The sequence below is a fragment of the Hyperolius riggenbachi genome, chromosome 7 (genome assembly GCF_040937935.1).
Source record: "Hyperolius riggenbachi isolate aHypRig1 chromosome 7, aHypRig1.pri, whole genome shotgun sequence".
In the NCBI taxonomy this organism is placed as follows: domain Eukaryota; kingdom Metazoa; phylum Chordata; class Amphibia; order Anura; family Hyperoliidae; genus Hyperolius; species Hyperolius riggenbachi.
The window spans coordinates 270618979-270645072 of NC_090652.1; the positions used below are offsets into that span (position 1 = coordinate 270618979).

Sequence of the window (26094 nt, forward strand, 5' to 3'; positions counted from 1 at the left end):
GTGTTTTTTTTAATTAATATAGATGGTGCAGTATTGAGCTCTGTACACTAGAGGGTGCCTCAGGCTGTTGCCTGCAGGGCCTATGCCTAGAATCAGCCGTGCTGATATGTGATCTGAACAGACAAAATCAATGTTTAAACTGCCACAAGAGAGTGTCCTTACCATGTGGAAGGTGGTATAGAGGGGCATTGGGGGGAGCCGAAGTCTCTTGTCATCTCATATTTGTTGACATGTTGCCTGCTGTTTTTGTTACTCTACTATTGAGTATCAGACTAGGACAATCTCCATCTTCCATTTAAAACCCATCTTCCCACCTTCTCCAGGCACAGATCCAAAAGTATACGATAACAGATTTGCAATCAAGGTGCTGAAATATATATATATATATATATATATATATATATATATGTATATATATATATATATATGTGTGTGTGTGTGTATATATATATGTATATGTATATACATATATATGTATATATATATATGTATATATATATGTATATATGTATATATATATATATATATATATATATATATATATATATATATATATATATATATATATATATATATATATATATATATATATATATATATAATAAGAAATTAGGCTGTGCGTCACATCCAGGACCAGAAGAAAGGGGGGAGGGGGGCATCACATACGTTAAATATGGCCTGACAAAGTTCAAAAGCCCAAGTGCTCACCAGTGATTTTCCAGCTTCCCAGTGCTCACCAGTGATTTTACATCTTTTCAGTGCTCACTAGTGATTTTCCAGTGCTCACCAGTGATTGCTGTTTACCCTCACAACATGTCCTCAGCTCGGTAGTACTTGCTAACCACTGACGGAGGCAGGCACTACCCCTGACAATGATCATGGCCACCTGTGACTGCTGGTCAACATTGGGTAACCCATTGGATTAGTAACAGTGGGGTCATTTTAGCATTTGCACATGGCCCCCAAACAGCCTATTTTATAAGAAAGCGTGGCCCAGGAAAAATGCCTTCTCCCTGTCCTTGAGCTAATCCTCACCTGCATCACAGAAAACAGAAAACCTGGAAGTGAGGAGTGTTAAGAGACTTACTAGTATACTGCCCATCACATTATAAGAAACAAGCTTTAGGTGTATCCTGAATGGACTGAAGGTTGCACAGGTAACTCCTCTGGACATATTGCAGACGGAGCTGTTATGGTGAATTCATTGTCCAGGGAACTGCTGTGGACTTATTGCCCATGAAACTGTTGTGGTGATGGATTGTCCATGGACAGATTGGCCAGGGAACTGCTGTGGACAAATTACCTATGGAACCAAGCAGTTCATTTTGGCGTGCGGCACTGAGCGCCAAGCACCGTAGCTGGGCGCCGTCAAAGTAGCAGTGCTATGCTGCGCGCCACACGTAATCATTATTAATTTGAGGCTCCAGTGGTTGCCAAACCCCGAATTACATCTCCTTCTCAGTTGCCACAACTCGGAGGGGGAATAATATTTAATGTGCCGAACTGCCCGGCGCCCAGAGATGCACTCCATATGGAACTGTTGTGGTGGGCATATTGCCCATGGACTGTTGTGGTGGACAGATTGGCCAGGGAACTGCTGTGCTGTGGACAGCTAGCCCATTGAACTGTTGTGGTAGACATATTGAGCATAGAGCTGTTGTGGACAGATTGCGCTTGAAACTGTTGTGGTAGACAGATTGTCCGTGGAACTGTTGTGGTAGACATATTGCGCATGGAGCTGTTGTGGTGGACAGATTGTCCATGGAACTGTTGTGGAGAATGGATTGGCAAGGGAACAGCTGTGGACAGATTCCCCAGGGAACTGCTGTGGTTATCAAAAAAGAAACCAAAACCCATTATTACTGTACTGTAGAGTGCGGACAAGCTCCATTGTTAAGCCAATGGGCTTGCTGGGTCTCAGCATTGGAATGGTGAGGAGGGAGGGGGTGACATTTCCCTCAGATTTACTTTATTGACAGATATGAAAGCCAAAGTGGAATTTGTGTAGAACATAGAAAGACAAATCCACAATCAGCCATGTAGCGCACGTATTTCCTGCCTCTTCATATTGTCGGCGTCCCTTTCCCTAGCTGCAGAATAAAGTCGACATGTACATGAACTAGCGCTAAACTGTGTAAATGAGGAATAGATGATGCCTGACACACAGTGAATTGTGTGAGGGAGGCATCAGTGGAATACATAAATAAAGTGCAGAAAGCCTCAGTGCAGGAAAAGTGACTGTAATTTACAAGAACAGCATCATTGTAGTGAAGGGGAAGAATGGGCAATGGGGGATGGGGGGGGTTGGACTTTGTTAGTAGAAAAAAAAACTGGTGGAACTGTGACAGTGGGAGAGAATTCTGATCAAGCAATTTGCATAGATGTATTCACTTTCCGTTATGGTGATGTTTTATTTCATGTTAGAATTTCTTCCAGCACAACTAGACCATGTGGCATTTTAAGTTCCCTGCGGGATAAATCTGCTCAGCGTAGCCTTGTGTATTAAGGACAGGGCCACTTTGAGGGTTTGTGCTATCCAGGGCAGCCTTGAATGGTAATATCTCCCCTCTCCCAGGGATACAGCACACGTATGGCTGACATATGACCCCATTTCCAAAAAAAGAATAAAAGCAAAATGTGGATGAGTTGAAAATTCTACAAACAACTACATAAACCTTTAGCATCCAATTTATTTAGAGACGTGCAAATGCTCCAGGACAATGAATTTAGCACATTGTTTATTTCTTCTTTGTTAGATTTCCTAGCTTCTAATTAGTACTGCTGTGATGTGTATTTATGCCCACTTGTCACTAGGGGCAGTGTGAGACAATAAAAGAAAACTGTTGCTTTCAGTTGCTATGTTTTATGTGTGGAGAGAGATGAAAGCAATCCAAGAATTTACAGCACAAGGAGTTCTGCCAGCTGAAGACAAAAGCCGTGCATTATCTTAAAGCGGAAGATAACCCTGCATTTCAACTTTGCTCTAAAACATTATTTACAGCATATTATATGCAACCAGCATTTTTTTTTTACTAGACTAGCATTGGAAGGGTTAAACACAGAGGTTTAAAGTTCCGTGGAGAGATATGCAGAAGTTCATTTAGATACATTTAACTAAATAGAATGTAACAAGTGATAAATGTTACACACTATTTGGCTGTCCTCCAGCTCCTTCTCAGTCAGAGAGATGAGTCACATGCCACACTTAGATACATTTATATAAACAAAATGTATCTATGTCAGCTTCGGATGCGTCTGCAGTTCTGTCCAGGAACTTGAAAGCTCTGTGTAACCCTTCCAATGCTGGTCTAGTAAAAAAAAAAATGCTGGTTGCATATAATATACTGTAAATAATGTTTTAGAGCAAAGTTGAAATGCAGGGTTATATTCCGCTTTAAAGTGAGATAACTCATTTGTGGCTGTTAAGAGGTTAACTGTCAGGAGCCTATAGGCGCAGAAACCCCAGCGCCTTAAACTCCAACCACACAAAGCAATTCATGCCCTCAACAACACGTCTTCCATGTCATCACACTGACTCTTCACCACAAATAGGGATGGTCAGTGAGATACAAATAATTTGTCGTTGATGTAGCAGTATGCAAATTTATGCAGGTTGAAAATGAACCAACCAAATCCTGCTGAACTAAAATTCGATTGGTCCATTTTCAAGCGGCATAACTTTGCATAAAACATTTGCATAATCCTGCATCAACTCGAAATGATTTGCATCTCAATGACCATCCCTAACCACAAACACAGTGAAAATCCTTACTCACAGCATTGTTCTCCCAGCTTACCTCACCCATCGTGCGCTGTGACTCCTGCTCCACTCCGCCCCCTTACATAGAAACACGAGAAGACGTTAGCCTTCAGGCCAGAGATGTGTCTGTACAGCCTCAGCTTTGCGATGTAGCTTGAGGGATTGGGCCTCGATACCCACTGGGTGACACACCTTGTACGAGTGTACACCAGCCCATAGGTAGCTGGACAGCCAAAGCTGCTGTAGGTCTCAGTGATGCTGGGGACAGTGTGGAGGATGGAGGGAACTACCCATCTCTAACAGATATTTTTTAACTCCTGCGCTCTGCTTCACTATACTGGCTGGGTGTAGGGTATTTTGCTCCTAGGTGCTGCTCCAAAGACTGGGTGGTGTCAGTTAACTGTATAGAATGAAAAGAAGCACAGGAGCGCTCCAATGGTGTGTTACCTTTATAATATATAGATTATCCACATAAATATGCACTCCACAATTTTGGAGTAGATAACCCTGCCTTCGTCCTGAAGAAAGCATGGTTAACGCCGAAACGCGTAGTGACGTCAGACGGCTCACACGTGACCAGGCTCCGCCCACCGCTCATCCCTGCAGACGCACACTGCTCTTGCAGCTCTGGCCAAGCTGTGGAGGAGAGAGAGGACCCGCTGGCAGCTTGACATATGCAACTGTCTACTCCAAAATTGTAAGTACATATTTATGCAGATAATCTATGTATTAAAAAAGTAACGCACCATTGGAGCACTCCTGTTCTTCTTTTCATGAATCTGTTTAACCCATTCTAGCACCTAACCCTAAGGCTCAACCTGACCCCCAATATAAAACCTTCACCTGATGCCTGACCCCAACCCTCAAACCTAATTTTTACCCATTTCTTATACCTAATCCCTCCCCCCCCCCCCCCCCGGGTCTTGGGAATTACTTCCTAACACCCCCCCTTCCCCCCCAGGTCTTGTGAACTACTTCCTAAAACCTAACCTTTACCGTTCTTCCTTTTTTAACCCCTTTCTGACACCTAACCCTCACCCCTTCACAGTCAATTGGATGGGGAACCCTAACTACTACTGACACCTAAACCTAACCCCTTGGCCATAACATGTAAATCTAACCTCTCTGTCCCTAGACCTCTTAATTAGTGCCTACTGCCTACCCTAACCGATAACCCTTACCAATACTTTTCTTTGTCTTCATCTCTATTGTCAAATCTTTCCTTCTTTAAAGTGAACCGAGCAGAATTTTTAACCCCCAGGGCATCTCAATATCACATTAAAAATGCCTGCTAACAATGTGGCTTATTACTAAAAAAATCCACTCTACTTCTTCTTTTTACTTTTAAATGTTTGTTAGAGGCTTTTATTACCCTACTTCCAAGGCCTGCCATTCACAGAAAGAGCAGGCCGATTAGGACTTAGATTTTTTCCTGCAGTCTGTCTTGGTTTCTAATAGCTATAGGAGCGGCCATTCCCTTCCCCCATTCCTCCCTCTGCCCTTATTTATTCGGGGAAGGTGCAAAGGTAATCAAGTATGACTTCTCTAAACTGTTTGAGGAACAGTGTCCGATTCTCCCCCCCCATCCTCCCGCTGATGAAAGCTTTTGTTTGCTGATTGCTACTGCTAATTACAGCAGTCCTAATCTGCTTGCTCTTTCTGTGAAGAACCCAAAACATATACTGTACTTGCAGGCACTCTTTCACTGGCACCCAAACCATATAATTCTCTGAAAAAAGTACCATGGCATCAAGCTGATCTGTTTCAGGAAGGAAGGGAGAAGAATAGTAAGCAAATCATAACTGAACTGCTGATGAGAGGGCAATTTGGAGTTGATGTGACTTGATTGACAGGAACGTGCAATTTCAAAGAGTCATTTGAAATGTTTCTTTTGCCTTTGTACCATGGGGAACGATCATGATGAATGCCGAGCGCATCTGATAGGCAGGACGAGGCCTAAGCCGGTTGCTGGAATATTTCACAGGGAAGCCGTGTAGATAAAAAGGATTGAAGAAGTTAACGTGCTTAACCTCGTAGTGTCCCCAAGGATCGTCGAAACTCTTCCCCGCTCTGACGATCCCGCTGGCAGTCGAGAGCTTAATTTTTCACTTGCCATTAAGTGATAAAACTTTCTTTTTGGAAGCAGAACAGCAATTATCGGAGGAGCGCGCTGGGTATAAAACATGCACGGTGCAGCCCATCTGGCAGCTGAGGGACGATTTGAAGCACAGGATTTGTGAACTGCGGCATCACTCTCTCCGCCAGTCACAAATGGAAAATGACTTTGAACCGGAGAATATAATCCAGGAGGTTGGTATTTTACCTCGATTTCCTCAACAGCACTTATGTCTTTTCCTCTTATTGCTTTGCATAGCTATTACCATACGTTAGGGCAGGATAGATGAAATTGAATAACCATTCAGAATAATGTCATGCATACCAATAAAGAAAACTGATATTGAATGAAAGAAAAGCATTTATCAACTTCGTGGGCTTCACAGACCGAAACGCCTAGAACTTCCAGACAGGCTTTGTGTTTTATATTTCTGTGCAGTAATAAAGGTTTGATTGCACCCTCAGACATAAGGTGCGTACACACATCCAATCTTGATTTGCCAGGTCTACCACTTCTCTGTAGTATGTGGGCCAACTGATTTTAAATGCTTTAAATGGATTGCGTAGGTAAGTTCTCATGGAAGTCTTAAAATTGGCAAATCAAGATTGTTTACCCACCTTTAACCTCCTTAGCGGTAATCATGAGTTCCGCATGGGGTGGAAAAAACATGCCAGGAGCGGTATCCCCGAACTGAACTTGAGTTAGCCGCTGGGAGGTCTGTTTATCACTTACCTCCCGGGGGATCCCGATGTCGGCCGCCATTCTTCTTCCTCTCCTCCGAGGCTCTGCTTCCCCTTGGTGAGATCGCCATCTGTTGCCATGACGACAGCCGGCAATCTCGCTATAGGGTTACAACGCCACCTGGAGGACAGAGGAAAAACTACAGCGTGGATCCCAGGGAGGTGAGTGAGTGCTGGGCTGTTGCAGAACTCTACAAAATACTGCTGCAGAACTCCCTGGAGGCATGATTTTTTCCCAGGTTTTAGGATCTAAAAGCATGCAAAAAATTTGCACTTTTAGACCCTAAAATCTGGAAAGGATCATAACGCCAAGGGGGTTAAAGCGCTGTACACACTTTCAATTTTGATTGGCTAATCAATGACCAATTTTACCATCTCTCTGTATTAGGATGGTCAGCAGATATTGAATACTATGAGCAGAGGTAAGCTCTCATACTACATGGAGGTGATAAATTAGGTCAATGATTGGCGAATCATAACTTAAAGTGTGTACCAGACTTTAGGTGTTTTTCTATTTGTGAGTTAAGCCTGGTACACATTTTAAGCTTTCATGGAAGTGGTTAAATTGGCCAATCAAGATTGTATGTGTCTACCCATCTTTAAAGCCTTGTACAAACTTTCAATTATGATTGGCCAATCACTGACCAACACTTCTGCGCAGAACAAAGGCGGTATACACAGGCGCAGGTGGATGCAGACAACCAGTGGCGTAGCTAAGGAGATGTGGACCCCGATGCAGGTTTTACATGGGGCCCCCCCAAGCACGCTATACATAACAACTGGGCACCAAAATCTGCCAATGACAACTACAGTATCAGAGGTGCAAGAAGGGGATGGGGAACAGTTTGTTAATGATTACCAATATTCAAAGTATCTATTGAAGTGATTATAATGAGCACAGGATCAATAGAGAGCTAATACTGCAGTTGAGGGAGGGCCCTTTGGGGTCTCTCTGGCCCAAGGGCCCCGATGCGGTCGCAACCTCTGCAACCCCTATTGTCACGCCCCTACAGACAACTGCGTTTTTTTTAGGTAAGATAAGAGAGACAGAATCCAGGCTCACCTCTCAAACTACCACACTGAAAGTACCCCTGAACAGATTTTGTTTTGTCTGTTTTGTCTGTGGTGCTGTCACACTTCTCACTTATGGTTCCCAATACTGCATACAATGAACAGGAGAGCTGCAGCGTGTGTGCTTTGGGATAGTTGTAAATATTCGTGTTGCTTAGTTCCTTCATACGGAACTATGCTGCACATGTATTTACAACTGTCCCTAAGCCCATCCCAAAGCGAGGAGTGTAAGGGGGAATCCCTAGGGATGGGTGAAGAGGAGGAGAGCTGCCACTCCCCGCCCATAATCGATGTTCTGCTCAGTCGAATATGATAGCTGAGCAGGGCGGGGGCCAGAGGGGACGCAAGAGGATGACAGCACCACAGATAAAACGTTATTCAGGGGTACTTTAAATAAGGCAAATTGGAGATAATAATAATGGCAGTATTTGTATAGCGCCTTTCTCCTGTCGGACTCAAAGCGCTTGCGAGGCAGCCACTAGAGCGCACTCAGTAGGCAGTAGCAGTGTTAGGGAGACTTGCCCAAGAAACTCCTTACTGAATAGGTGCTGGCTTACTGAACAGGCAGAGCCGAGATTTGAACCCAGGTCTCTGTGTCAGAGGCAGAGCCCTTAACCATTACACTATCCAGCCACCACTGGATGCTAAATTGGGTGTGGTTAATCAAACTGCAAAATCAATGAACCCTTTGCACACTCATGCAAATTCTCACAGCAGTCCAGCCACTGAAATACAAATGTTTAGGAACCACTACCATACCTACAGCTAATTTACAAGTAGAGGTTATAGTTTGCCAGAAAGTTACATGCTTGCATATTGCATAATGCATGTTATAGGGCTAGAGTCAGGAATCAAACTATGACACTATCGTCCCATTCCTGTGTTAGTTATGTGAGGGGAGTGGCTGCAGGGATTTCTGGATGCTCCCTGGATCATTGTGGAAGTCTGTTTAGGAAAGGGGGGGGGGGGGAGTGTGTAGAGGAGGTGGGGCTTGCCTGCCGGGGGACCTTCCTCTCATCTCATCTTTCCCTGTGTGGGGAGGCATAGGCTGTCGGTAAGGGGGTGACATCTTTTTACTGCGCCAAGGTGGGGAGGAGCAGTCCAGTTCACGCTGCGGTTAATGTTGCCACCCCTAAAACGTAGGACTGCTGTAGGTGAGTATAGAAGGAATGGCTTGGTAGATAGAAAGCCTGTCTTTTGGCTGGTTTGCACTTGTAACAAAAATTCACCCGTTTGGTACACTTTTTGGAGCAGACAAAAATGGAGGATCGGATCGTAATGTTAAAAATGTTTGCCATTGTGATTTGCAAATAAAAATGGATCCATTGGACACATTCCAGAAAAGAGAGTAGAGAGTTTGAACTTGGCACTTTTTCCCAGAGAGCGGATCCCCATGGAAGCAATGAAAGCCAATGCTAAAACGGAACTTACATTCATACACAGAACTTTGCACACAAACCGTATCCTAAAACGGATTACCTAAACTTCCCTCCTTCCTATTGGTTAAAAAAAAGGTAAATTATCATAATAGAAACACCCATAATGGAAGTACAGTATATGTTTTTGCCATACGTTTAAACGTACTTGAAACCTGCTACAAAAGCACAAAATTGTGAAAAACTGATCCATTTTCAAAAATACAGATCCATTTTAAATGGACCCATTTTGATCTGCAGCAAGTGTGAACCGGCCCTTTCTGTTAGATGGAAAAGCAGATTAAATAGATTAACTTAGAAAATAGAAAAATCTCAGAGTTTTCTTTAAATGTACTGAAATTAGCAATAATTGCAGACCTCTGCGCTTTCTAAAGGCATTGCTAGAGACTCTATTCCAGCTGACCCCCATTCAAGCACCGCCACACATAGCAATATGAATAGTATTTCTTCATGCTTACATTTGTACAATTATCCCTGGTGGCATAAGCTAGAAATCTCATTGTATTTTCTCCCTGGCTATAACCATAGGTTGAATCCGTGAAAAGGCAACAAAACGCATTAATTGAAAGACTTATTGAAGAGCAGCGGGCTTTAGAGGATGATCTTTGCGAATGTGACATTCAGGTAGGAAAAAGGGGCTTTTGTGAGGTAAAAATAGAACGCAGTGACATGTTAGTTATTCCTGCTGTAAATCTATTCCCTCCCAGGAGTTTATTCATTCAGAAGAGATCACAGATCAGCTGAGGGAGATCCCTGCAGTTCTGCAGGAGATAGAATGTCCATTTCCTGACCTGAAATCCTCCATCCTAAACGATTATCAGCAGCTGGCTGACCTGCACGTCCGCAAGATGGAAGAGCTCCATGTGCAATTAAATGACATAGATCGGTAAGCTACTTCAATGTCTGCTGGGAAGATACAAATAAGTCTAAAGGTTCTTAGACTGAGCGTGCCCCCTCCCATGGAGTCACATCTGTGCGAGGCCACAGCCATGCTCAGATGTGACGTGTTGCGGTTCTCTGCCGCTGGGTAACCCTACCGCTTGTCATAGTTACATAGTTTGTTTGAAATATGACATCCATCCATCAAGTTCAACCAGATGGAAAAAAAAAACAACCAGAAAAAACAAAACTACCATCCTGAACCCGCACATATCGCAGTTGATCCAGGGGTGGGTGAAAAACCCTTACAAGGTCTGGGCCAATTTGCATTAAAAGGGAAAAATTATTTCCCGATTGCAGTCAGATAAATCCCTGGATCAACTCTTAACTAATAATTATAGCTGTGGATGTCCTTCAAATCTTCAATGCAAGGAAAGCATCTAAGCCCTCTTTCAATGCAGATATAGATAACTTTGTGAGGTCACAAACACTGCCATTCTGCTGCATTTTAATTACACCAAAATGGCACTTGTGGGCAGCAGAAGGAACACTGAACTGCCCAGCGAGCGCGCAATTCAGCCCTCTGTCTGACAGAGCCCTAGAATTGTTTCCCAGATAGTCTAATCTGAACCATTCTGGCACCCTAGAAAAGGAACACTTTACTATCCCCATCCCCCATGTGTCTGGTGCACTAGCTAGCGGAAATATTGGCATGTCGCAGTATTACCAGTACTACCGCCAACAGTGTACTGCGAGTTACGCTATTAGCATGACTTTGCGGTACTAGACTACCACAAGCTTTTCTCCGGTAATGCATGTTAGTAACAGGCGTTACCATAGCAACACTCACGGTAGATTCCTGCACAGTAGAGCGGATCTGATCGGTCTTGGTTATTTCTGCCTGAACCCGATTGGATAGCCACTACTGTGCCTTTGCAGAATCATAGTAGGTAAATATTTACCTCACCTGTGTTCAGGGGCTGCAAGCACTGCATCCCAGAGGGTGAGGGGGAAGCCTCATTACGATCCAGAGACTTCCCTGTCCCAAGGTAAGTACCCCCCAGGGGCTGTTTTTTTGTTACAGATTTTCTTTAATGCTGTCGATGGGAGAAACTCACATGCTACGTATGGGGCTGGGTAGCTACCGGCTAGTCTGAGTGCTCCTGCTGACCCTTGTAGGATGCCAAATGCACCTACAGTGGACACATGAGCATCAGAGAACTGGACCATGGAGAAATGGAAGAAGATGGTCTGATGAACCAAGTTTTCTTTGGCTACCCAATTCCTCAAATTCCAGTCCAATTGAGAATCGGTGTTGGAAAAAGAAGTCCAATCCCAGGAGGCCTATCTTGCAGCTTGAAAGACATCTTGGAGACAAATATCACGGGCCACCTTCAGAGGCTGTGTGTGGAGACCATACTGAATAAGTTAGGACTCTTGGTGGCACAAAGGGGATCTAAGCAATATTAGGCATGGAGTTTCAATTTCCAGGCCAAGAACAAGCGTCGCTAGTGACTGCTGCTAAAACAAGATTCTTGGGATACTTTTGTTCTCAATGTACATATTTTTATATTTTTGACAAATAATATTTAATACCTTAGTATAATAACGGCAAAGGGATTAGTGAGAATTGTATTTCTGTAATCCTCGAGCATCCCAGATGAACAAAAAACCATGCTTCCGTTTCACTGGCTACAAATTAGAGCATTACAGCTAATACCTGGGCATTATAGCACATGATAACTCAAAATCTGACATTTAATTACCACTTCTGCATCGGCAAAAGAAAAGGCCATTTGATAAATGTTATTATCTTCATTGAGAGAAGACAAAAGAAAAAATAGATTGCATTTCCCTTTAAAGAATCACTAATCTCATTGTGGCAATTGATTTTATATAGAAAGCTGAATTTACTGTTAACGTTTATGAGTAATATTTCCCTGAGTATTCGGGACGTTGCAGATTGACCTTGGAAAAGAGCATCTTCCAAGTCATTTATCATGAAGGCTTGTTGATGGACAGGACCATTCCTGATACGGGGGTGATAATTACATTGCAGGCCCTGATACTGAGGATGAGCACCCCTCACAGTATACTTCAGACACCTTCCATTTCCTACAGTATGGTCAGCGCTACATGAGCCACCCTTTCCTCAACTGACAAATCACCCTAGCTTGTTTTCTTCATAGCAACCATTTAAGGATTTTTTGCAGGTGTGTAAAATAAAGAGAAGGATGTGATTGGTTGCTGTGGACCACCACAGGCTGGTGGCTAAATAGAAAGACTGATTTTCTAAGGCTCTATATTCTAGGTTCTTAACATTTGGTACAAGCCCCACAGGGGTACTTGGGTAATGTTTAGGAGGCTCTTGAAGTCTACTATAGTGAGTTTTTGGATTGAAAGAGGAACTCTAATGACATATAGTAGAATAAAATGGATTAATCAGGATCCCCTCTTTTACGTTAAAGCGGATCCGAGATAAAAAACTAACTATGACAAGTAATTTGTCTATATATCTTATCTTAAGTTTAGATAGTTTACACAGCAAATCTAGCTGCAAACAGCTTTAATAGAATATGATTATTCCTTCCTGTGATACAATGACAGCAGCCATGTTTGTAAACATTACACAGAGGCAGGCTTATCTGCATCTTGAGCAAAAAAACCTAATCCTCCTCCTCCCCTCTGCCTCTGAAATCTCTGGCTAGTAATACCTCCCCCTCCTCCTGCCCAGACTGAGCTCCCATGAGCCCTTGCTACTGTCTGAACGTGCCTTGGCTCTCTGAAAACCTGTGGGCGTGGCTTGTTTAGTTTATAGGGAATTAGAGTATTAAAACAAAAACAAAAATGTATTTGGCTTGAGGAATGCCCTATAAAAAATAGGAATGGAACACAATTATGCAATGAGTAAACGTTCATCTCAGATACACTCATCATGGTTTCAGCATCAGAAACACTTCATATTGCTACATATTGCTGTATATTGGTATGTAGCCCCATCCTCCCACCACTGAGGCTTATCCTAGGCTGTTTATTAAGAATTCTGGGAGACCAGCTATGTTTTTGTACTGGTTTTAAAACTCTTGGGGCTCGATTCACAAAGCGGTGATAACCCAGTTAAAGACTTTAGGCGTGATAACCATTTTTATCATGCCTAAACTCAGTTTAGGCATGATAAGTTTAGGCATGATAAGTTTAGGTGTGATAAGTTTAGGCATGCTAAGTTTAGATAAGTTTATTACGCGCGCAAAGTCCCGCACGCAAAGCAGCGCCATTAAACTCTATGCAAAGTGCACCAGACTTTGCTAGCGCAAAACTTTTGATCAGCTGTGCACTGCGGTGCTAACCCAGTTGGTGCTTAAACTTATCACGCCTAAAAACGTATCACACCTAAACTTATCATGCCTAAACTTATCACACCTAAACTTATCACACCTAAACTTATCATGCCTAAACAGAGTTTAGGCGTGATAAAGGGCTTTTCACCACGGTGCTAACTGTTAGCACCGCTTTGTGAATCAGGCCCTTGGTGTACGAATATTCCGCAGAGATCACTTGCCAGTCCTAAAGACGTCACCACCAGTGATACATTTCAGAATGTAAATCAGGGAGAGGAAATATGTTACAATGGGCAAACACTGACTAAATAATTTATAAATGACTATTGTAAAAAAAAAAAAAATAAGCACATTTTATTCATTATGTTATTTTAGTTACAATTCCTCTTAAATGTATAAACTAGGCATGTATAAAACACTTAGTAGATAATTAAAGTTAATTAAAAGCACAAAGGAGTATCTGAAAAGCATTCATACATGAACATATATATATATAAGGTTAGCGTAGTCTTGAAAAATACACTTGTGTCAGGGGGAACACCGGAAGTTGTGCTAACTTGCTCCATATTACTTCCTGGTGGGACTGTTCCTTGAGGAAGCAGGCTGGACATACAAGACACATTTTGAAGTACTTTAAAGAGACTCTGAAGCGAGAATAAATGTCGCTTCAGAGCTCATAGTTAGCAGGGGCACGTGTGCCCCTGCTAAACCGCCGCTATAGCGCCGCTAAACGGGGGTCCCTTCACCCCCAAACCCCCCACTGCGACACTTGATCGCAGACTTGGTCGCTCCTGGAGGCAGGGCTAACGGCTGCAGCCCTGCCTCCAGTCGCGTCTATCAGCGGCGCATCGCCGCCTCTCCCCCGCCCCTCTCAGTGAAGGAAGACTGAGAGGGGCGGGGGAGAGGCGGAGATACGCGCTGACAGACGCGCGTGGGGCAGGGCTGCGGCGATTAGCCCTTCCCCAACCAGGAAGCGCTCCCCCGCTGAAACGAGGGGATTTGGGGGTGAAGGGACCCCCGTTAAGCCGCGGAATAGCGGCGGTTTAGCAGGGGCACACATGCCCCTGCTATCTATGAGGTCTGAAGCGAGATTTATTATCGCTTCAGACTCTCTTTAATAAAGGTTTTGACATTTTGATATTTAGGATACATTCTTTCACAGAGAGGGGCGGGGAGAGGCGGCGATGCGCTGCGATTGAAGTCAGGAGTGGCAGAGCTGAAGCTGAAAGCTCTGCCCCTTCCAGGAAATGCTGGCAGATTGCCCTTTGGGCGATTTGGGGGCTCTGCAGCCCTCGTGTTGCGGCGGGGACACGGCGGATTACTTGTAATGGGTGCACTGAAGCGAACTATAAGGTAAAATAGTTTGCTTCAGTGTGAATTTGATTTTGAAATAAAAATCAATGCAAGGGGAGGGGGGAGGAGTGGGGGGGATGAGGGGTTTGCTGATTTACTTTTTTTGCGAAATCACTTATGCGGCTCAGCCTCATCCTGACTTTGCCTCCTGCGGCCCCCAGGTAAATTGAGTTTGAGACCCCTGCTTTAAAGAGATTTTAGTAGCTGTTCCCCATCTAAGTCAAGCTTTTTCCTTCTAAGCACCTCTCAAATTTATTCCTAATCAGGGCATTTTCTAGGCTAAATTGCACCCAGGGAGAGGGTGTAAAAATTGCACCCCCTTACCCCCCATCCCATGGACTCGAGAACCCTTACGCTTTAGGGACAGTCACACAGCCACAGGTCACAAGTAGATCTGCCTACTACTCATCCAGGAGGAAGCAGGGACCAGGAAAACACACAGGCAAAGAGAACCCGGAAAGCCGACTCCTCCATGGGCGGCGCGCTGACAGCCTGCAGTACCGCTACAGGACATCAGGTGTCATCACACGGTGGTGACATGATGATGACTTGACGTCGGACGCAGGCACTTCAGGAGGAGTCAAGGAAGGTGATCGCCCTGGTAATCTTCTTTCTTCTTTCTTTTGGCTGGACTGCGTGTCACCAGCTCTCTAGCTGTTATGTCCTTCTGTCTGCGTCCCCCTTTCTTCTACTTGCCGGTCTGCGCCCAGGCGGTCGCCCTCCCCGCACTCCCCAATAAGTTCCTAATATACAGTTCCAGTGCAGCTGGATCAAGCATTTCTTTGGCTTCGTCCATATCTTTGTTCTTTTTTTTTTTCTAAGAAGGACCTTGTCCTGAGTAGTGACAGGTGAATGTATGTACAAGCATTGCGTACCTTTTCTCTAGGGTTACAGTATTTCATTACCTGAAATATTACGGCTTGTACACGCAAGAACTTTAAACCAGGTGGGGATTGGTACCTGATCCCTTGGGTGACATTGCAGGGTTGGGACTGACAGACTCATCTCTAGCCTGCAGACTAGCAGCATGTTCTGTTGCCATGTAAGGGGACGGAGGGACGACGATTAGCTTGGGTCTGACATTACAAGGGAGCTGTGTAAGAGGGGATAATAATGCTCTCATCCACCAGGTCAGATTGCTGGCAGAGTTTCAGCTAGCGTGTGTACAGAGCTTTCTCCGCCCATTTTTGAAATTTCGAGAGACTCAACCTTTCCTCAGAACTTCTACACGGATATGATATTTATTCTGTCTGATCTTGTGTTACTAGCATTTATATAAATAGGTTGTTTGTTCATCCACAGAGGCGTAGGATCGTCGGGGGGTTGAACTGTGGGGGGCCCCAACTACTAACCTACCCTTCCTCCGATATAGCGGACTATATTTCAGATCAGGTGTGTGTTTTTGTGTCTGCACTTGTTATGGGTGTGAAGATCATGATGGCCATACTTGTTTTATGATCCTTGTTAGATGGGCCCCCAGGGTGTGAACAATGGGGGGACCCCATCAAAGTTTCACTGGGGGGCCCCATGAATTGTAGTTAAAGAGGAACTCCAGTGAAAATAATGTAATAAAAAAAGTGCTTTATTTTTACAATAATTATCTATTAATGATTTAGTCAGTGTTTGCCCATTGTAAAATCTTTTAAATCCCTGATTTACATTCTGACATTTATTACATGGTGACATTTTTACTGTTGGCAAGTGATGTAGCTGCTGCATGCTTTTTTTGGCAGTTGGAAACAGCTGTAAACAGCTATTTCCCACAATGCAACAAGGTTCACAGACAGGGAACTGCCAGAAGTACCTCGGTACTCAGAGCTTCTTGTGGGAGGGGTTTCACAACAATATGACCCATACAGCGCCCCCTGATGGTCTTTTTGTAAAAAGGAATAGATTTCTCATGTAAAAGGGGGTATCAGCTAATGATTGGGATAAAGTTCAATTCTTGGTCGGAGTTTCTCTTTAAGCCACTGCACATGACCTGACCTACTGACATTTAACAGTGCCTCTGATCACTTCAGGACCAATAATACAGTTTATTCTTGTTTCCCGATCAGTTGGCAGAAGAACTCCCTTTCGACCAATGGACAGTAGTTGAATGGAAGTAAATATTGCATGGTGTGCACCACCCATTAGAAGCGCTAGAGTCCTTTCAAGCAGGGATGGCCAGAATTGCTGAATTCCCAATCTGACAAAATCCCAACATTTTGCATGGATTTCCAAATTACATCTGAATTAGGCAAATTCCAAGTTTGCAGTGCAAGATTACAAAATTATAATTTATTACAAATATATTTTCCCATTCATCACATAAGCTTAAAGTGACACTTAGGCGAAAAAAAGGATGATAAAATGAATTGGTTGTGTAGTACAGATAATTATTAGAACATTAGTAGCAAAGAAAATTGTCTCATAGTTTTGTTTTCAGTTTATATAGTTTTTTTTTTATAACATTGCATCATTCTCTAATATTTGCAGTTCACACATTACACTCAGCATTCTAAATGATTTCACAGAGCAGGCTAATGACCTTTTGAACTTTCTTCTGCAGAATAAAAACAAAATACAGTGACAGACATTTGAGATAATAAGCTTCAGAAGACAGAGCTCTCTGCGACTTTGAGTGTCGGAGAGATCAGTGAAGCTCCTTTGCATAGACAACAACTGGAGTTTCTTAACTTTTCCTGTACTGGAAACAATATTAGACTCATATCTCTGCTGCTAATGTTTTATTTCTTAGCTGCACTACACATACAAATCATTATATCATATGTTTATTTTAACTTCTGATTACTTTAATGATGGCAAGTGCGAATCTGCAAAAAATATGTTCACAATAGGTTAAAAGTTCACTTGGAAGTTTAGCTTTTTTTTACATACAATTTTTGCTGTCAAGTCCCTTGAGCATGTTCAACAAATTATTTTCCTATTTGTGTGCAAATCCATTTGCCCATTATGCAAACAACATTTTGTATAACTTTCAGAATTATTACATTGGAATTCCGACTTTCAACTCAAAATTGTGAAATTCCGAAAGCTGCAGATTCATTGTCTAAATAATGTAATTAAACAGCAGGAGAAAGAGCACTTCCTGGCTGGTAAAATATCCCTATAAGACAGATCGATTCAGGTTATTACAAATGTATATTTGTTACTGGTTCTTTTCAGGTGTACGCTCGTCCTGGATCCTTGGTGTGCAAGATAATTGCTTTTTTTTTATATTTTAATAGATACAATGATTCTAAGCCAGCCCTGATAAATAATGCAGTTTTAGTACATTATTCATGTTGCCGTTCCACCAGGCAGCAGCAGACTATTGGGAACCAAACTGGAAATCCTAAAGGGCCTATTAATAAATCTATTGATCTGCTGGAATGACAGCACTTTTCTGGAGATGACCATATTTATAAAAGTGGCGATCGGCTTAAATGATGGACACTTTTATAAGGGATTACAGCTTAGTAGTAAATGTATGGTTGTGAGAGTTTGACCATAAGGAAGGCTGAACGCCGTAGAATCAATACCTTCAAATTGTGGTGCTGGAGAAGACTTCTGAGACTTGGACTACAAGAAGATCCAATAAGTCAATCCTTAAAGAAATTAACCTGGACTGTTAAATGGAAGGGACAATGCTGAAGATGAAGCTGAAATATTCTCACACAATGAGAAGGCAGGACTCATTGTAGAAGACCCTGATGCTGAGAAAGATCGAGGGCAAAAGAAGGAGGGGACGTCAGAGAATGAGATGGCTGTAACGATGGGTGTCAGCAACCAGCGAGAATCTGATTATTGGTGATCTGCAGCAGTATCACCAAGAATACAGATCTATACCTGATTATGGATGATCTGCAGAATCACCAATAATACAGATATAGCACTAACCTCTAGACCAGTGTTTCCCAACCGCTGTTCCGCGGCACACTAGTGTGCCGCGGAACGTTGCCTGGTGTGCCGTGGTCTTATCCCCCCTCCCGCCCGTCCCTGCGGCCGCCGCTGTTATTACCTTAGCAGCGGCCGCTCTCCCCTCTCCAGACCATGTATATGCTAGCAGCGTATCTCCGGCTGCTCTGTGTGATGCACTGATGTGGAAGGAGGCAGGGCTCGGTTACCATAGTAACGGCGATACATATCGCCGTTACAGGAAGCCGCTGCCCTCCTTTCTTCCGCATCAGTGCATCACACAGAGCAGCCGGAGATACGCTGCTTGAATATACACGCGCCGGAGAGGGGAGAGCGGCCGCTGTTAACAAGGTAATAACAGCGGCGGCCGCGGGGACGGGCGGGAGGGCACTCAACTGGCTATACTGGGGCACTATTCTGGGGTACTATACTGGCTATCCTGGGGCACTAAACTGGCTATACTGGGGCACTATTCTAGCTATACTGGGGCACTATTCTGGCTATACTGGGGCACTATACTGGGGCACTAAACTGGCTATACTGGGGCACTATTCTGGGGCACTATACTAGCTATACTGGGGCACTATTCTGGCTATACTGGGGCACTATACTGGGGCACTAAACTGGCTATACTGGGGCACTATTCTGGGGCACTATACTAGCTATACTGGGGCACAATACTGGCTATACTGGGGGGGCTATACTGGGGTACTATACTGGCTATACTGGGGCACTATACTGGCTATACTGGGGCACTATACTGGGGCACTAAACTGGCTATACTGGGGCACTATTCTGGGGCACTATACTAGCTATACTGGGGCACTATACTAGCTATACTGGGGCACAATACTGGCTTTACTGGGGGGCTATACTGGGGTACTATACTGGCTATACTGGGGCACTATACTGGCTATACTGGGGCACTATACTAGCTATACTGGGGGGCTATACTGGGGCACTATACTGGCTATACTGGGGCACTATACTGGGGCACTAAACTGGCTATACTGGGGCACTATTCTGGGGCACTATACTAGCTATACTGGGGCACAATACTGGCTATACTGGGGGGCTATACTGGGGTACTATACTGGCTATACTGGGGCACTATACTGGCTATACTGGGGCACTATACTGAGGCAACTAAACTCCCTACACTGGGGCAACTATGCCAGCTATGCAGCCGCACCCCAGCCCCCCCCCCCCCCCCCCATAGCGGCACTGTCCACTAGGTCGCGCAAACAACCGGGGGCCGCATCGCCCCCACCGCGCGCGTGCGCCGTTCCCCGGGGAAAAATTTGGTCAGACAGTGTTCCCCGGGCCGGAAAAGGTTGGGAAACACTGCTCTAGACACCTGAAGCGTGTAAGTGTTTGGTGTAACAGTAGGAATTGAACCACCGGGGTAGCAGGTGGTCCAACAAGTAGAGAAGGACTCTACTGCAGTCAAGGGCTCCAGGAGGGAGAGTCCCCGACTGGTTTTGCAGCAGGGCCCCCTCTGAGGAGCAGGGGACCCCTGCAGGAGGACTGAGCACCCAAAGGTTGGGTGACAGCCAGAAGGGTCGGGCAGGCCGGGTCGGCAACACCCAGGCAGATAAAGTACAGAGACAGGAGACAGATTCGGTAACCAGGGACAGGCAGGGTCGGCAACAGTAGATCAGATGTGCGAAGGTATCGAATCAGAAAACAGAAGAGAAGTCAGGAGAGACATAATTCATAAACAGATATCCAATAATGCTTAGTCTTGAGTGTGAGGTCCGTGGTCTCACACCCAGGGGCTGGTCTAAGGAATAACACAGATGATATACAATATTCCTAGTCTGGGGTGTGAGGTCCGTGGTCTCTACACCCTGGAACTGGTCTAAGGAATAACACAGATGATATACAATATTCCTAGTCTGGGGTGTGAGGTCCGTGGTCTCTACACCCTGGAACTGGTCTAAGGAATAACACATGATATACAATATTCCTAGTCTGGGGTGTGAGGTCTGTGGTCTCTACACCCTGGAACTGGTCTAAGGAATAACACAGATATACAATATTCCTAGTCTGGGGTGTGAGGTCCGTGGTCTCTACACCCTGGAACTATGATAGAGAATACACAGATAATAATACAGTGAACTGGCTAAGTGTGGATTTCCCAGGTCCTCCTGGTTCCACCACACTGAAGGATCTGACTAAGGTCTGAGTGCTAACACATAGGTATTCGCAATGCCAGACAACCAGCAACTGAACAGCAAGAGATATATATAGTAAAGCGCTCCACAGCGCCGCCCAGCTTCCATCAACCAATCACCTGCTGAGCTGGGATCAGCTGACCGCCTCGATCAGCTGACCCTTCTCCTATTGGCATAAAGAGCCTGTCTTGCGGCGCACGTAGCTCTCCATCTGTGTGCACTACTAGGTCCAGACAAACCAGAAGCATGTTGCTGCGGGGAAACCGCCGCTCTGTGCGCGGATTCCGCCACCTCACTGCCAGATTGCGCAGCGGTTTCTCCGCAATCCGTCACAATGGCTAGATAGCATCATGGAAGCAACAACCATGAACTTGGAAAAGTTTTGAGAGGCAGTAGGCGTGGCATGCTGTGGTCAGTGAGGTCGCAAACGGTCGGACACGATTGAATAGCGACTCAACAGCAAACAGCTTGCCATAAAGGATACCTTAGAGCTGGGAAAAAATTAAAAATGGGGGGGGGGGGGGGGGGGTTAGCATGTGTACCGCGCTGTCCACATGCCCACCACTTCCCATGTTCTCCCTGTCCCCCTCCATTATGTTTTAATAGCCTCCAAAGCTACTTCCAGGTCGGTCGGTCGGTTGATCAGTGCGCAGGCGCTGCCAGGCGAAGCACGACCTTGATCGCACCCATGGCCAGCAGCGCTCTGCACATGCACACTACAAAGTTGTTGAAACATACCTGAAAAAAAGTTACATACTCACCAATCGAGAGTGAAGTCTCTGGATCCCATAGAGCCTTCACGGTTCTTCTTCTGTTTTCTGTGTCCCTGGTTCACCACTGTTTTCACCTGTGAAAGTCCGCGCCTTAAGGAGTCCTCAGAAGGCTTTGGAAGCACTTGCATCCGCTAGTGTCAGGTATGTGCAAGGGGGGGGGGGGGGGGAGGTAGGGCTCTGAGTGCCCAAGCAACCTCCCCTTTTTAAATTCCCATAAAAAGGCCCCTTTGGCTACAAAATTGAAGCCCTGCCCCTGTCTGTGAAAAGCTCTGCCGACTACCTGTGGGAAGTTCCTCCCCATCTGGGACACTTTGGAGTAAAGTGGTGCCATACAGGAATCCTAATGTAACCATCCCTGCAGCTGTGTGGGAGCAGGTAAGATAGTGTCTTCCTGACAGCAGTGACTTCTTCCTCCCCCAGCATCCACAGTGACGTCTCCTTCAACCTTGCACGCACACTGACCTCTCCCTCCCCCAGCACCCACATAGACCTTTCCCTCCCCCAGCGGCAACCTTCCTGTCCCCAGCAGCACCCATAGTGACCTCCCCCAGCACCCCGGTGACCTCTTCCTCTCCCAGCCAATGACTTTCCTTTCCTGCAGTACCCACACTGACCTCTGCTTCCCCTCCCCCCCACCCCCATATCTGGCACTCACACTCACCAAGTACCTGCACCCAGGCCTGACATTGCACCCAGTACTCACAACTGCACACAGCCTCCACATGCCACCCACTATCTGCACCAAGCACCTACTTAACCAGTACCCTCACCCAAATTACCTGCATTTAAAACCCACGTGACACGGAATGCTCACCCATAGCCAGCACCCAGTACAGGCATGGCACCAAGTATTCGCACCCATGTCACACCCAGTCCCTGCACCCAGCACCCACATGACATCCAGTACATGCACCCAGATATCACATGACACTAAGTACCTGAAATTAACACCCACATGGCACTTGATACCCACTCATAGCCAGAACCCACATGAAACCCTGTATCCGCACCGAGAACCCAGAGGGCACCTATCACCCACATGACAACCAATACCCCCCTAGCCAGTAACAGGGAGGGGGACCATGCGGCCACCTGTGACAGGCCCGACTGACTCCACATCATTGAATGCAGCCAGCGCTCCTGTGATCGAATGTACCGTATATGTCAAGTGGAGGGGCTCGGGGGATGGTTAGGGACATTTGGAAACCTGGGGGGGGGGGGGGGGGTGTTGGTTGAAGGTCTCATGTCACTTTTTTTGGTTGGGGGCGGGGCGAGACCCGTTTTAAATTTGAGCACCCCCCACTTAAGGACGCTCTGCACGGCCCTGGCAAGTGCTTCTGAAGATGGACCTGGTCGCCTTTGGAAGAACTCGGGAAATTTAGTACATCTGACGCCTTCACAAGGACTCCCGAAGGCGTATTCAACCGTTGGTCACCTAACTTTCATGGGGACAGCAGTAGACTGAGGGCATGGACATAGGATTGGGAAGGCTCTGTGGGATCCAGTGTCTTTCATCTCCATACAGTGGGGTAAAAATAATTCAAAACTTTGATATGCCCCCATTGCTCACACCCCTTCCCTTGCTTCCCCTTGGTGACCAGCCTGGGGGCCCATCCTACAAGGGTCATCAAACAAGTGTGGCTATCATGATATACACACCCATAACAAGTAAAGCTACAAAAACACATGATCTGGAGCATGGTCCCCTGTATTGGAGGAAGAGAATGTCCCCCCCCCCCACAGCTCTAGGCCCAGGTGGGCTTTAGTATTCCTTTGATTTCCACTATTGCTGTTAATTCTTGTCAATCATGTGATATACACTCACCTAAAGGATTATTAGGAACACCATACTAATACGGTGACCCTCTTTTGCCTTCAGAACTGCCTTAATTCTACGTAGCATTGATTCAGCAAGGTGCTGAAAGCATTCTTTAGAGATGTTGGCCTATATTAATCCAGGGCACGAAGCTCCCGTTCCATCACATCCCAAAGATGCTCTATTGGGTTGAGATCTGGTGACTGTGGGGGCCATTTTAGTACAATGAACTCATTGTCATGTTCAAGAAACCAATTTGAAATGATTCAAGCTTTTGTTCCCATTCTGTTTATGCCAAATTCAGACTCTATCGAGACTCATCAGATTAGGCAACATTTTTCCAGTCTTCAACTGTCAAATTTTGGTGAGCTCATGCAAATTGTAGCCTCTTTTTCCTCTTTGTAGTAGAGATGAGTGGTAACCGATGGGTTCTTCTGCTGTTGCAGCCCTTCCGCCTCAAGGTTGTGCATGTTGTGGCTTCACAAATGCTGTGCTGCATACCTCGGTTGTAACAAGTAGTTATTTCAGTCAACTTTACTCTTCTATCAGCTGGAATCAGTCGGCCCATTCTACTCTGACCTCTAGCATCAACAAGGCATTTTCGCCCACAGGACTGCCGCATACTGGATGTTTTTCCCTTTTCACACCAATATTTGTAAACCCTAGAAATGGTTGTGCGTGAAAATCCCAGTAACTGAGCAGCTTGTGAAATACTCAGACCGGCCCATCTGGCACCAACAACCATGCCACGCTCAAAATTGCTTAAATCACCTTTCTTTCCCATTCTGACATTCAGTTTGGAGTTCAGGAGATTGGCTTGACCAGGACCACACCCCTAAATGCATTGAAGCAACTGCCATGTGATTGGTTGATTAAATAATTGCATTAATGAGAAATTGAACAGGTGTTCCTAATAATCCTTTAGGTGAGTGTAGATCACCAATAGGAGTTTTCTACTTCTTTCTTTATGCCCCAGAAAGCCAGGCACACATTCAGAGGTGCTGGTGTATGGTGGAACCTATAGCTAATACATTTTTTAGAGCCACATCAATCCAGCCTGTTTCAGACTTTCTGGTCCTCTTCATTTAACCCTTTGAAATCTGCACAGATACCATGCACTTGACCCTTTCTCTACCTGTATGTACCGTACACATCCTTTTTCCTCCTAGCAGTTCTTTAGTATGTAGTCTACTCATCAATCTCTCCTCTACCTCTACCGCATCCTGTTTGTCCACTCTAATCGATGGAATTCTCCATCCTGCATTTTAAAAATGGCAACAATGACCCCATAACAGCTTCCGGGCCAGCACACCGTTAATCTGTAATATTGCCCACTTGAGCAATAGGGAAACATGGACATTACCTTGCACATCAGTTGTCCTTTCTGTTATAACTGACAGCAACTGATATTTTACTGACAGCAACTGATATATTTCAGTTGTGACAAAATCATGTTAGATCTGGAAGGAAGCGTTGTAAGAAGAAAATGGTGAGCTTCTGGGAGGAACTGACGTTGAGGTACGTATGGTAATTTGCATATACACCATGTGTTTATTTTTTAATAATTTTACTCGCTTCAGGTTCACTTTAAACATCATTTTGCAGTGACATTACTGGGGTGTCTGCCACATGACCTCATATGACTGTGCTGGGGGTCCTGAAAGGGATAATTGCTGAATACTACACCTTTGAACTGATCCCAAGATGCATCATTGGTGGTCAGCAGTCTTAAGATCTAAAGAGACTCATTTTTTCCGCTTCTCATGTGGAAAGCCTCTGGTCTGTATCCTGACTTGGCAGAATAATTCGATGTCTGTGCAGAGAGGGTCTTGGAAGGCCTGTACTGCGCCAGTGTGTTCTGGCGTGTGGGAGGTGCTGCGCCAGTTTCTTTGGGAGTGTAGGAGGACAGAGTGTTCCTGACAGCAGCAGATGTATGAACCTGCAAAGCGAAACAATGGCTCTCAGAGCAGAATCAGACGCCTTTACAATCTCACAGTGCTTCAGGGGGGCAAAGCAATTCTATGGCCTGCTTCACTGCTGCAGTTACTGCTTCAAACATGAAACACAGCTTTGTATGGAGACTCATTAACATCAGCTTATCTGGTGCTGGAAGCGCTCCTTAGAAAAGGCCAGTTAACCTTACATCAAAGCGGCCTGCTTTGATGATCTGGCTGAATGCGCGATTGTAGCAAGCGTTAGTTATCTCACATTGCAAACAGCCACATGGGCTGTAGCCAAAGGTGTCCAGTTCTTTGGAGCATCATCTCATACAAACATACGCATAAATTAGCTGATCTTTCATGATGACCTGCAGAATCTATTGCAGCACCTCAGCTGTGCACAGATGTCACATAAAGGATGAGCGGCGCAAAGCATGTTCTGACTGTTGTCTTTTGATTACCCAATGATCGCTTCCCAGCAAAGCAACAAATACTGCGCTATGAATAGGGGAGGAGCAGCAGGTGGCATCCTGTTATAGCAAGGTAGAGTAGCCACTCACACACAGTATGCAGGGTCCCCAAACCTTTTGGGTCGAGGGCCGGGCCAACATACTTCAGACTGCTGGCGGGCCGGAGTATACATAAAATAATGTAAAAGTCTTTGTGCACCAGACAGTGAAGCCTACCCAGGTGACAACCTGCAGTCTATTTGGACAACAGTGTCACCTGATGTGGAATTTGATTGGAAACTAGCGAATTACTGCTTTCTGGCTTTATTCTATATATGCGTACCAC

At 45.1% G+C, this 26094-nt stretch overlaps 1 protein-coding gene across 7 annotated transcripts in view; it reads left to right on the forward strand.

Annotated features, from left to right (window-relative positions):
* CCDC148 (coiled-coil domain containing 148) overlaps positions 1 to 26094 on the forward strand; it is a 267767-nt gene that overhangs the window by 162194 nt on the left and 79479 nt on the right. For all 7 annotated transcript variants that reach the window (XM_068245736.1, XM_068245741.1, XM_068245735.1 and 4 more), the window contains 3 exons: positions 5907 to 6070; positions 9652 to 9747; positions 9831 to 10009. In XM_068245736.1, coding sequence (XP_068101837.1) covers positions 5907 to 6070; positions 9652 to 9747; positions 9831 to 10009 — 439 coding nt within the window. The remainder of the gene's footprint in view (positions 1 to 5906; positions 6071 to 9651; positions 9748 to 9830; positions 10010 to 26094) is intronic.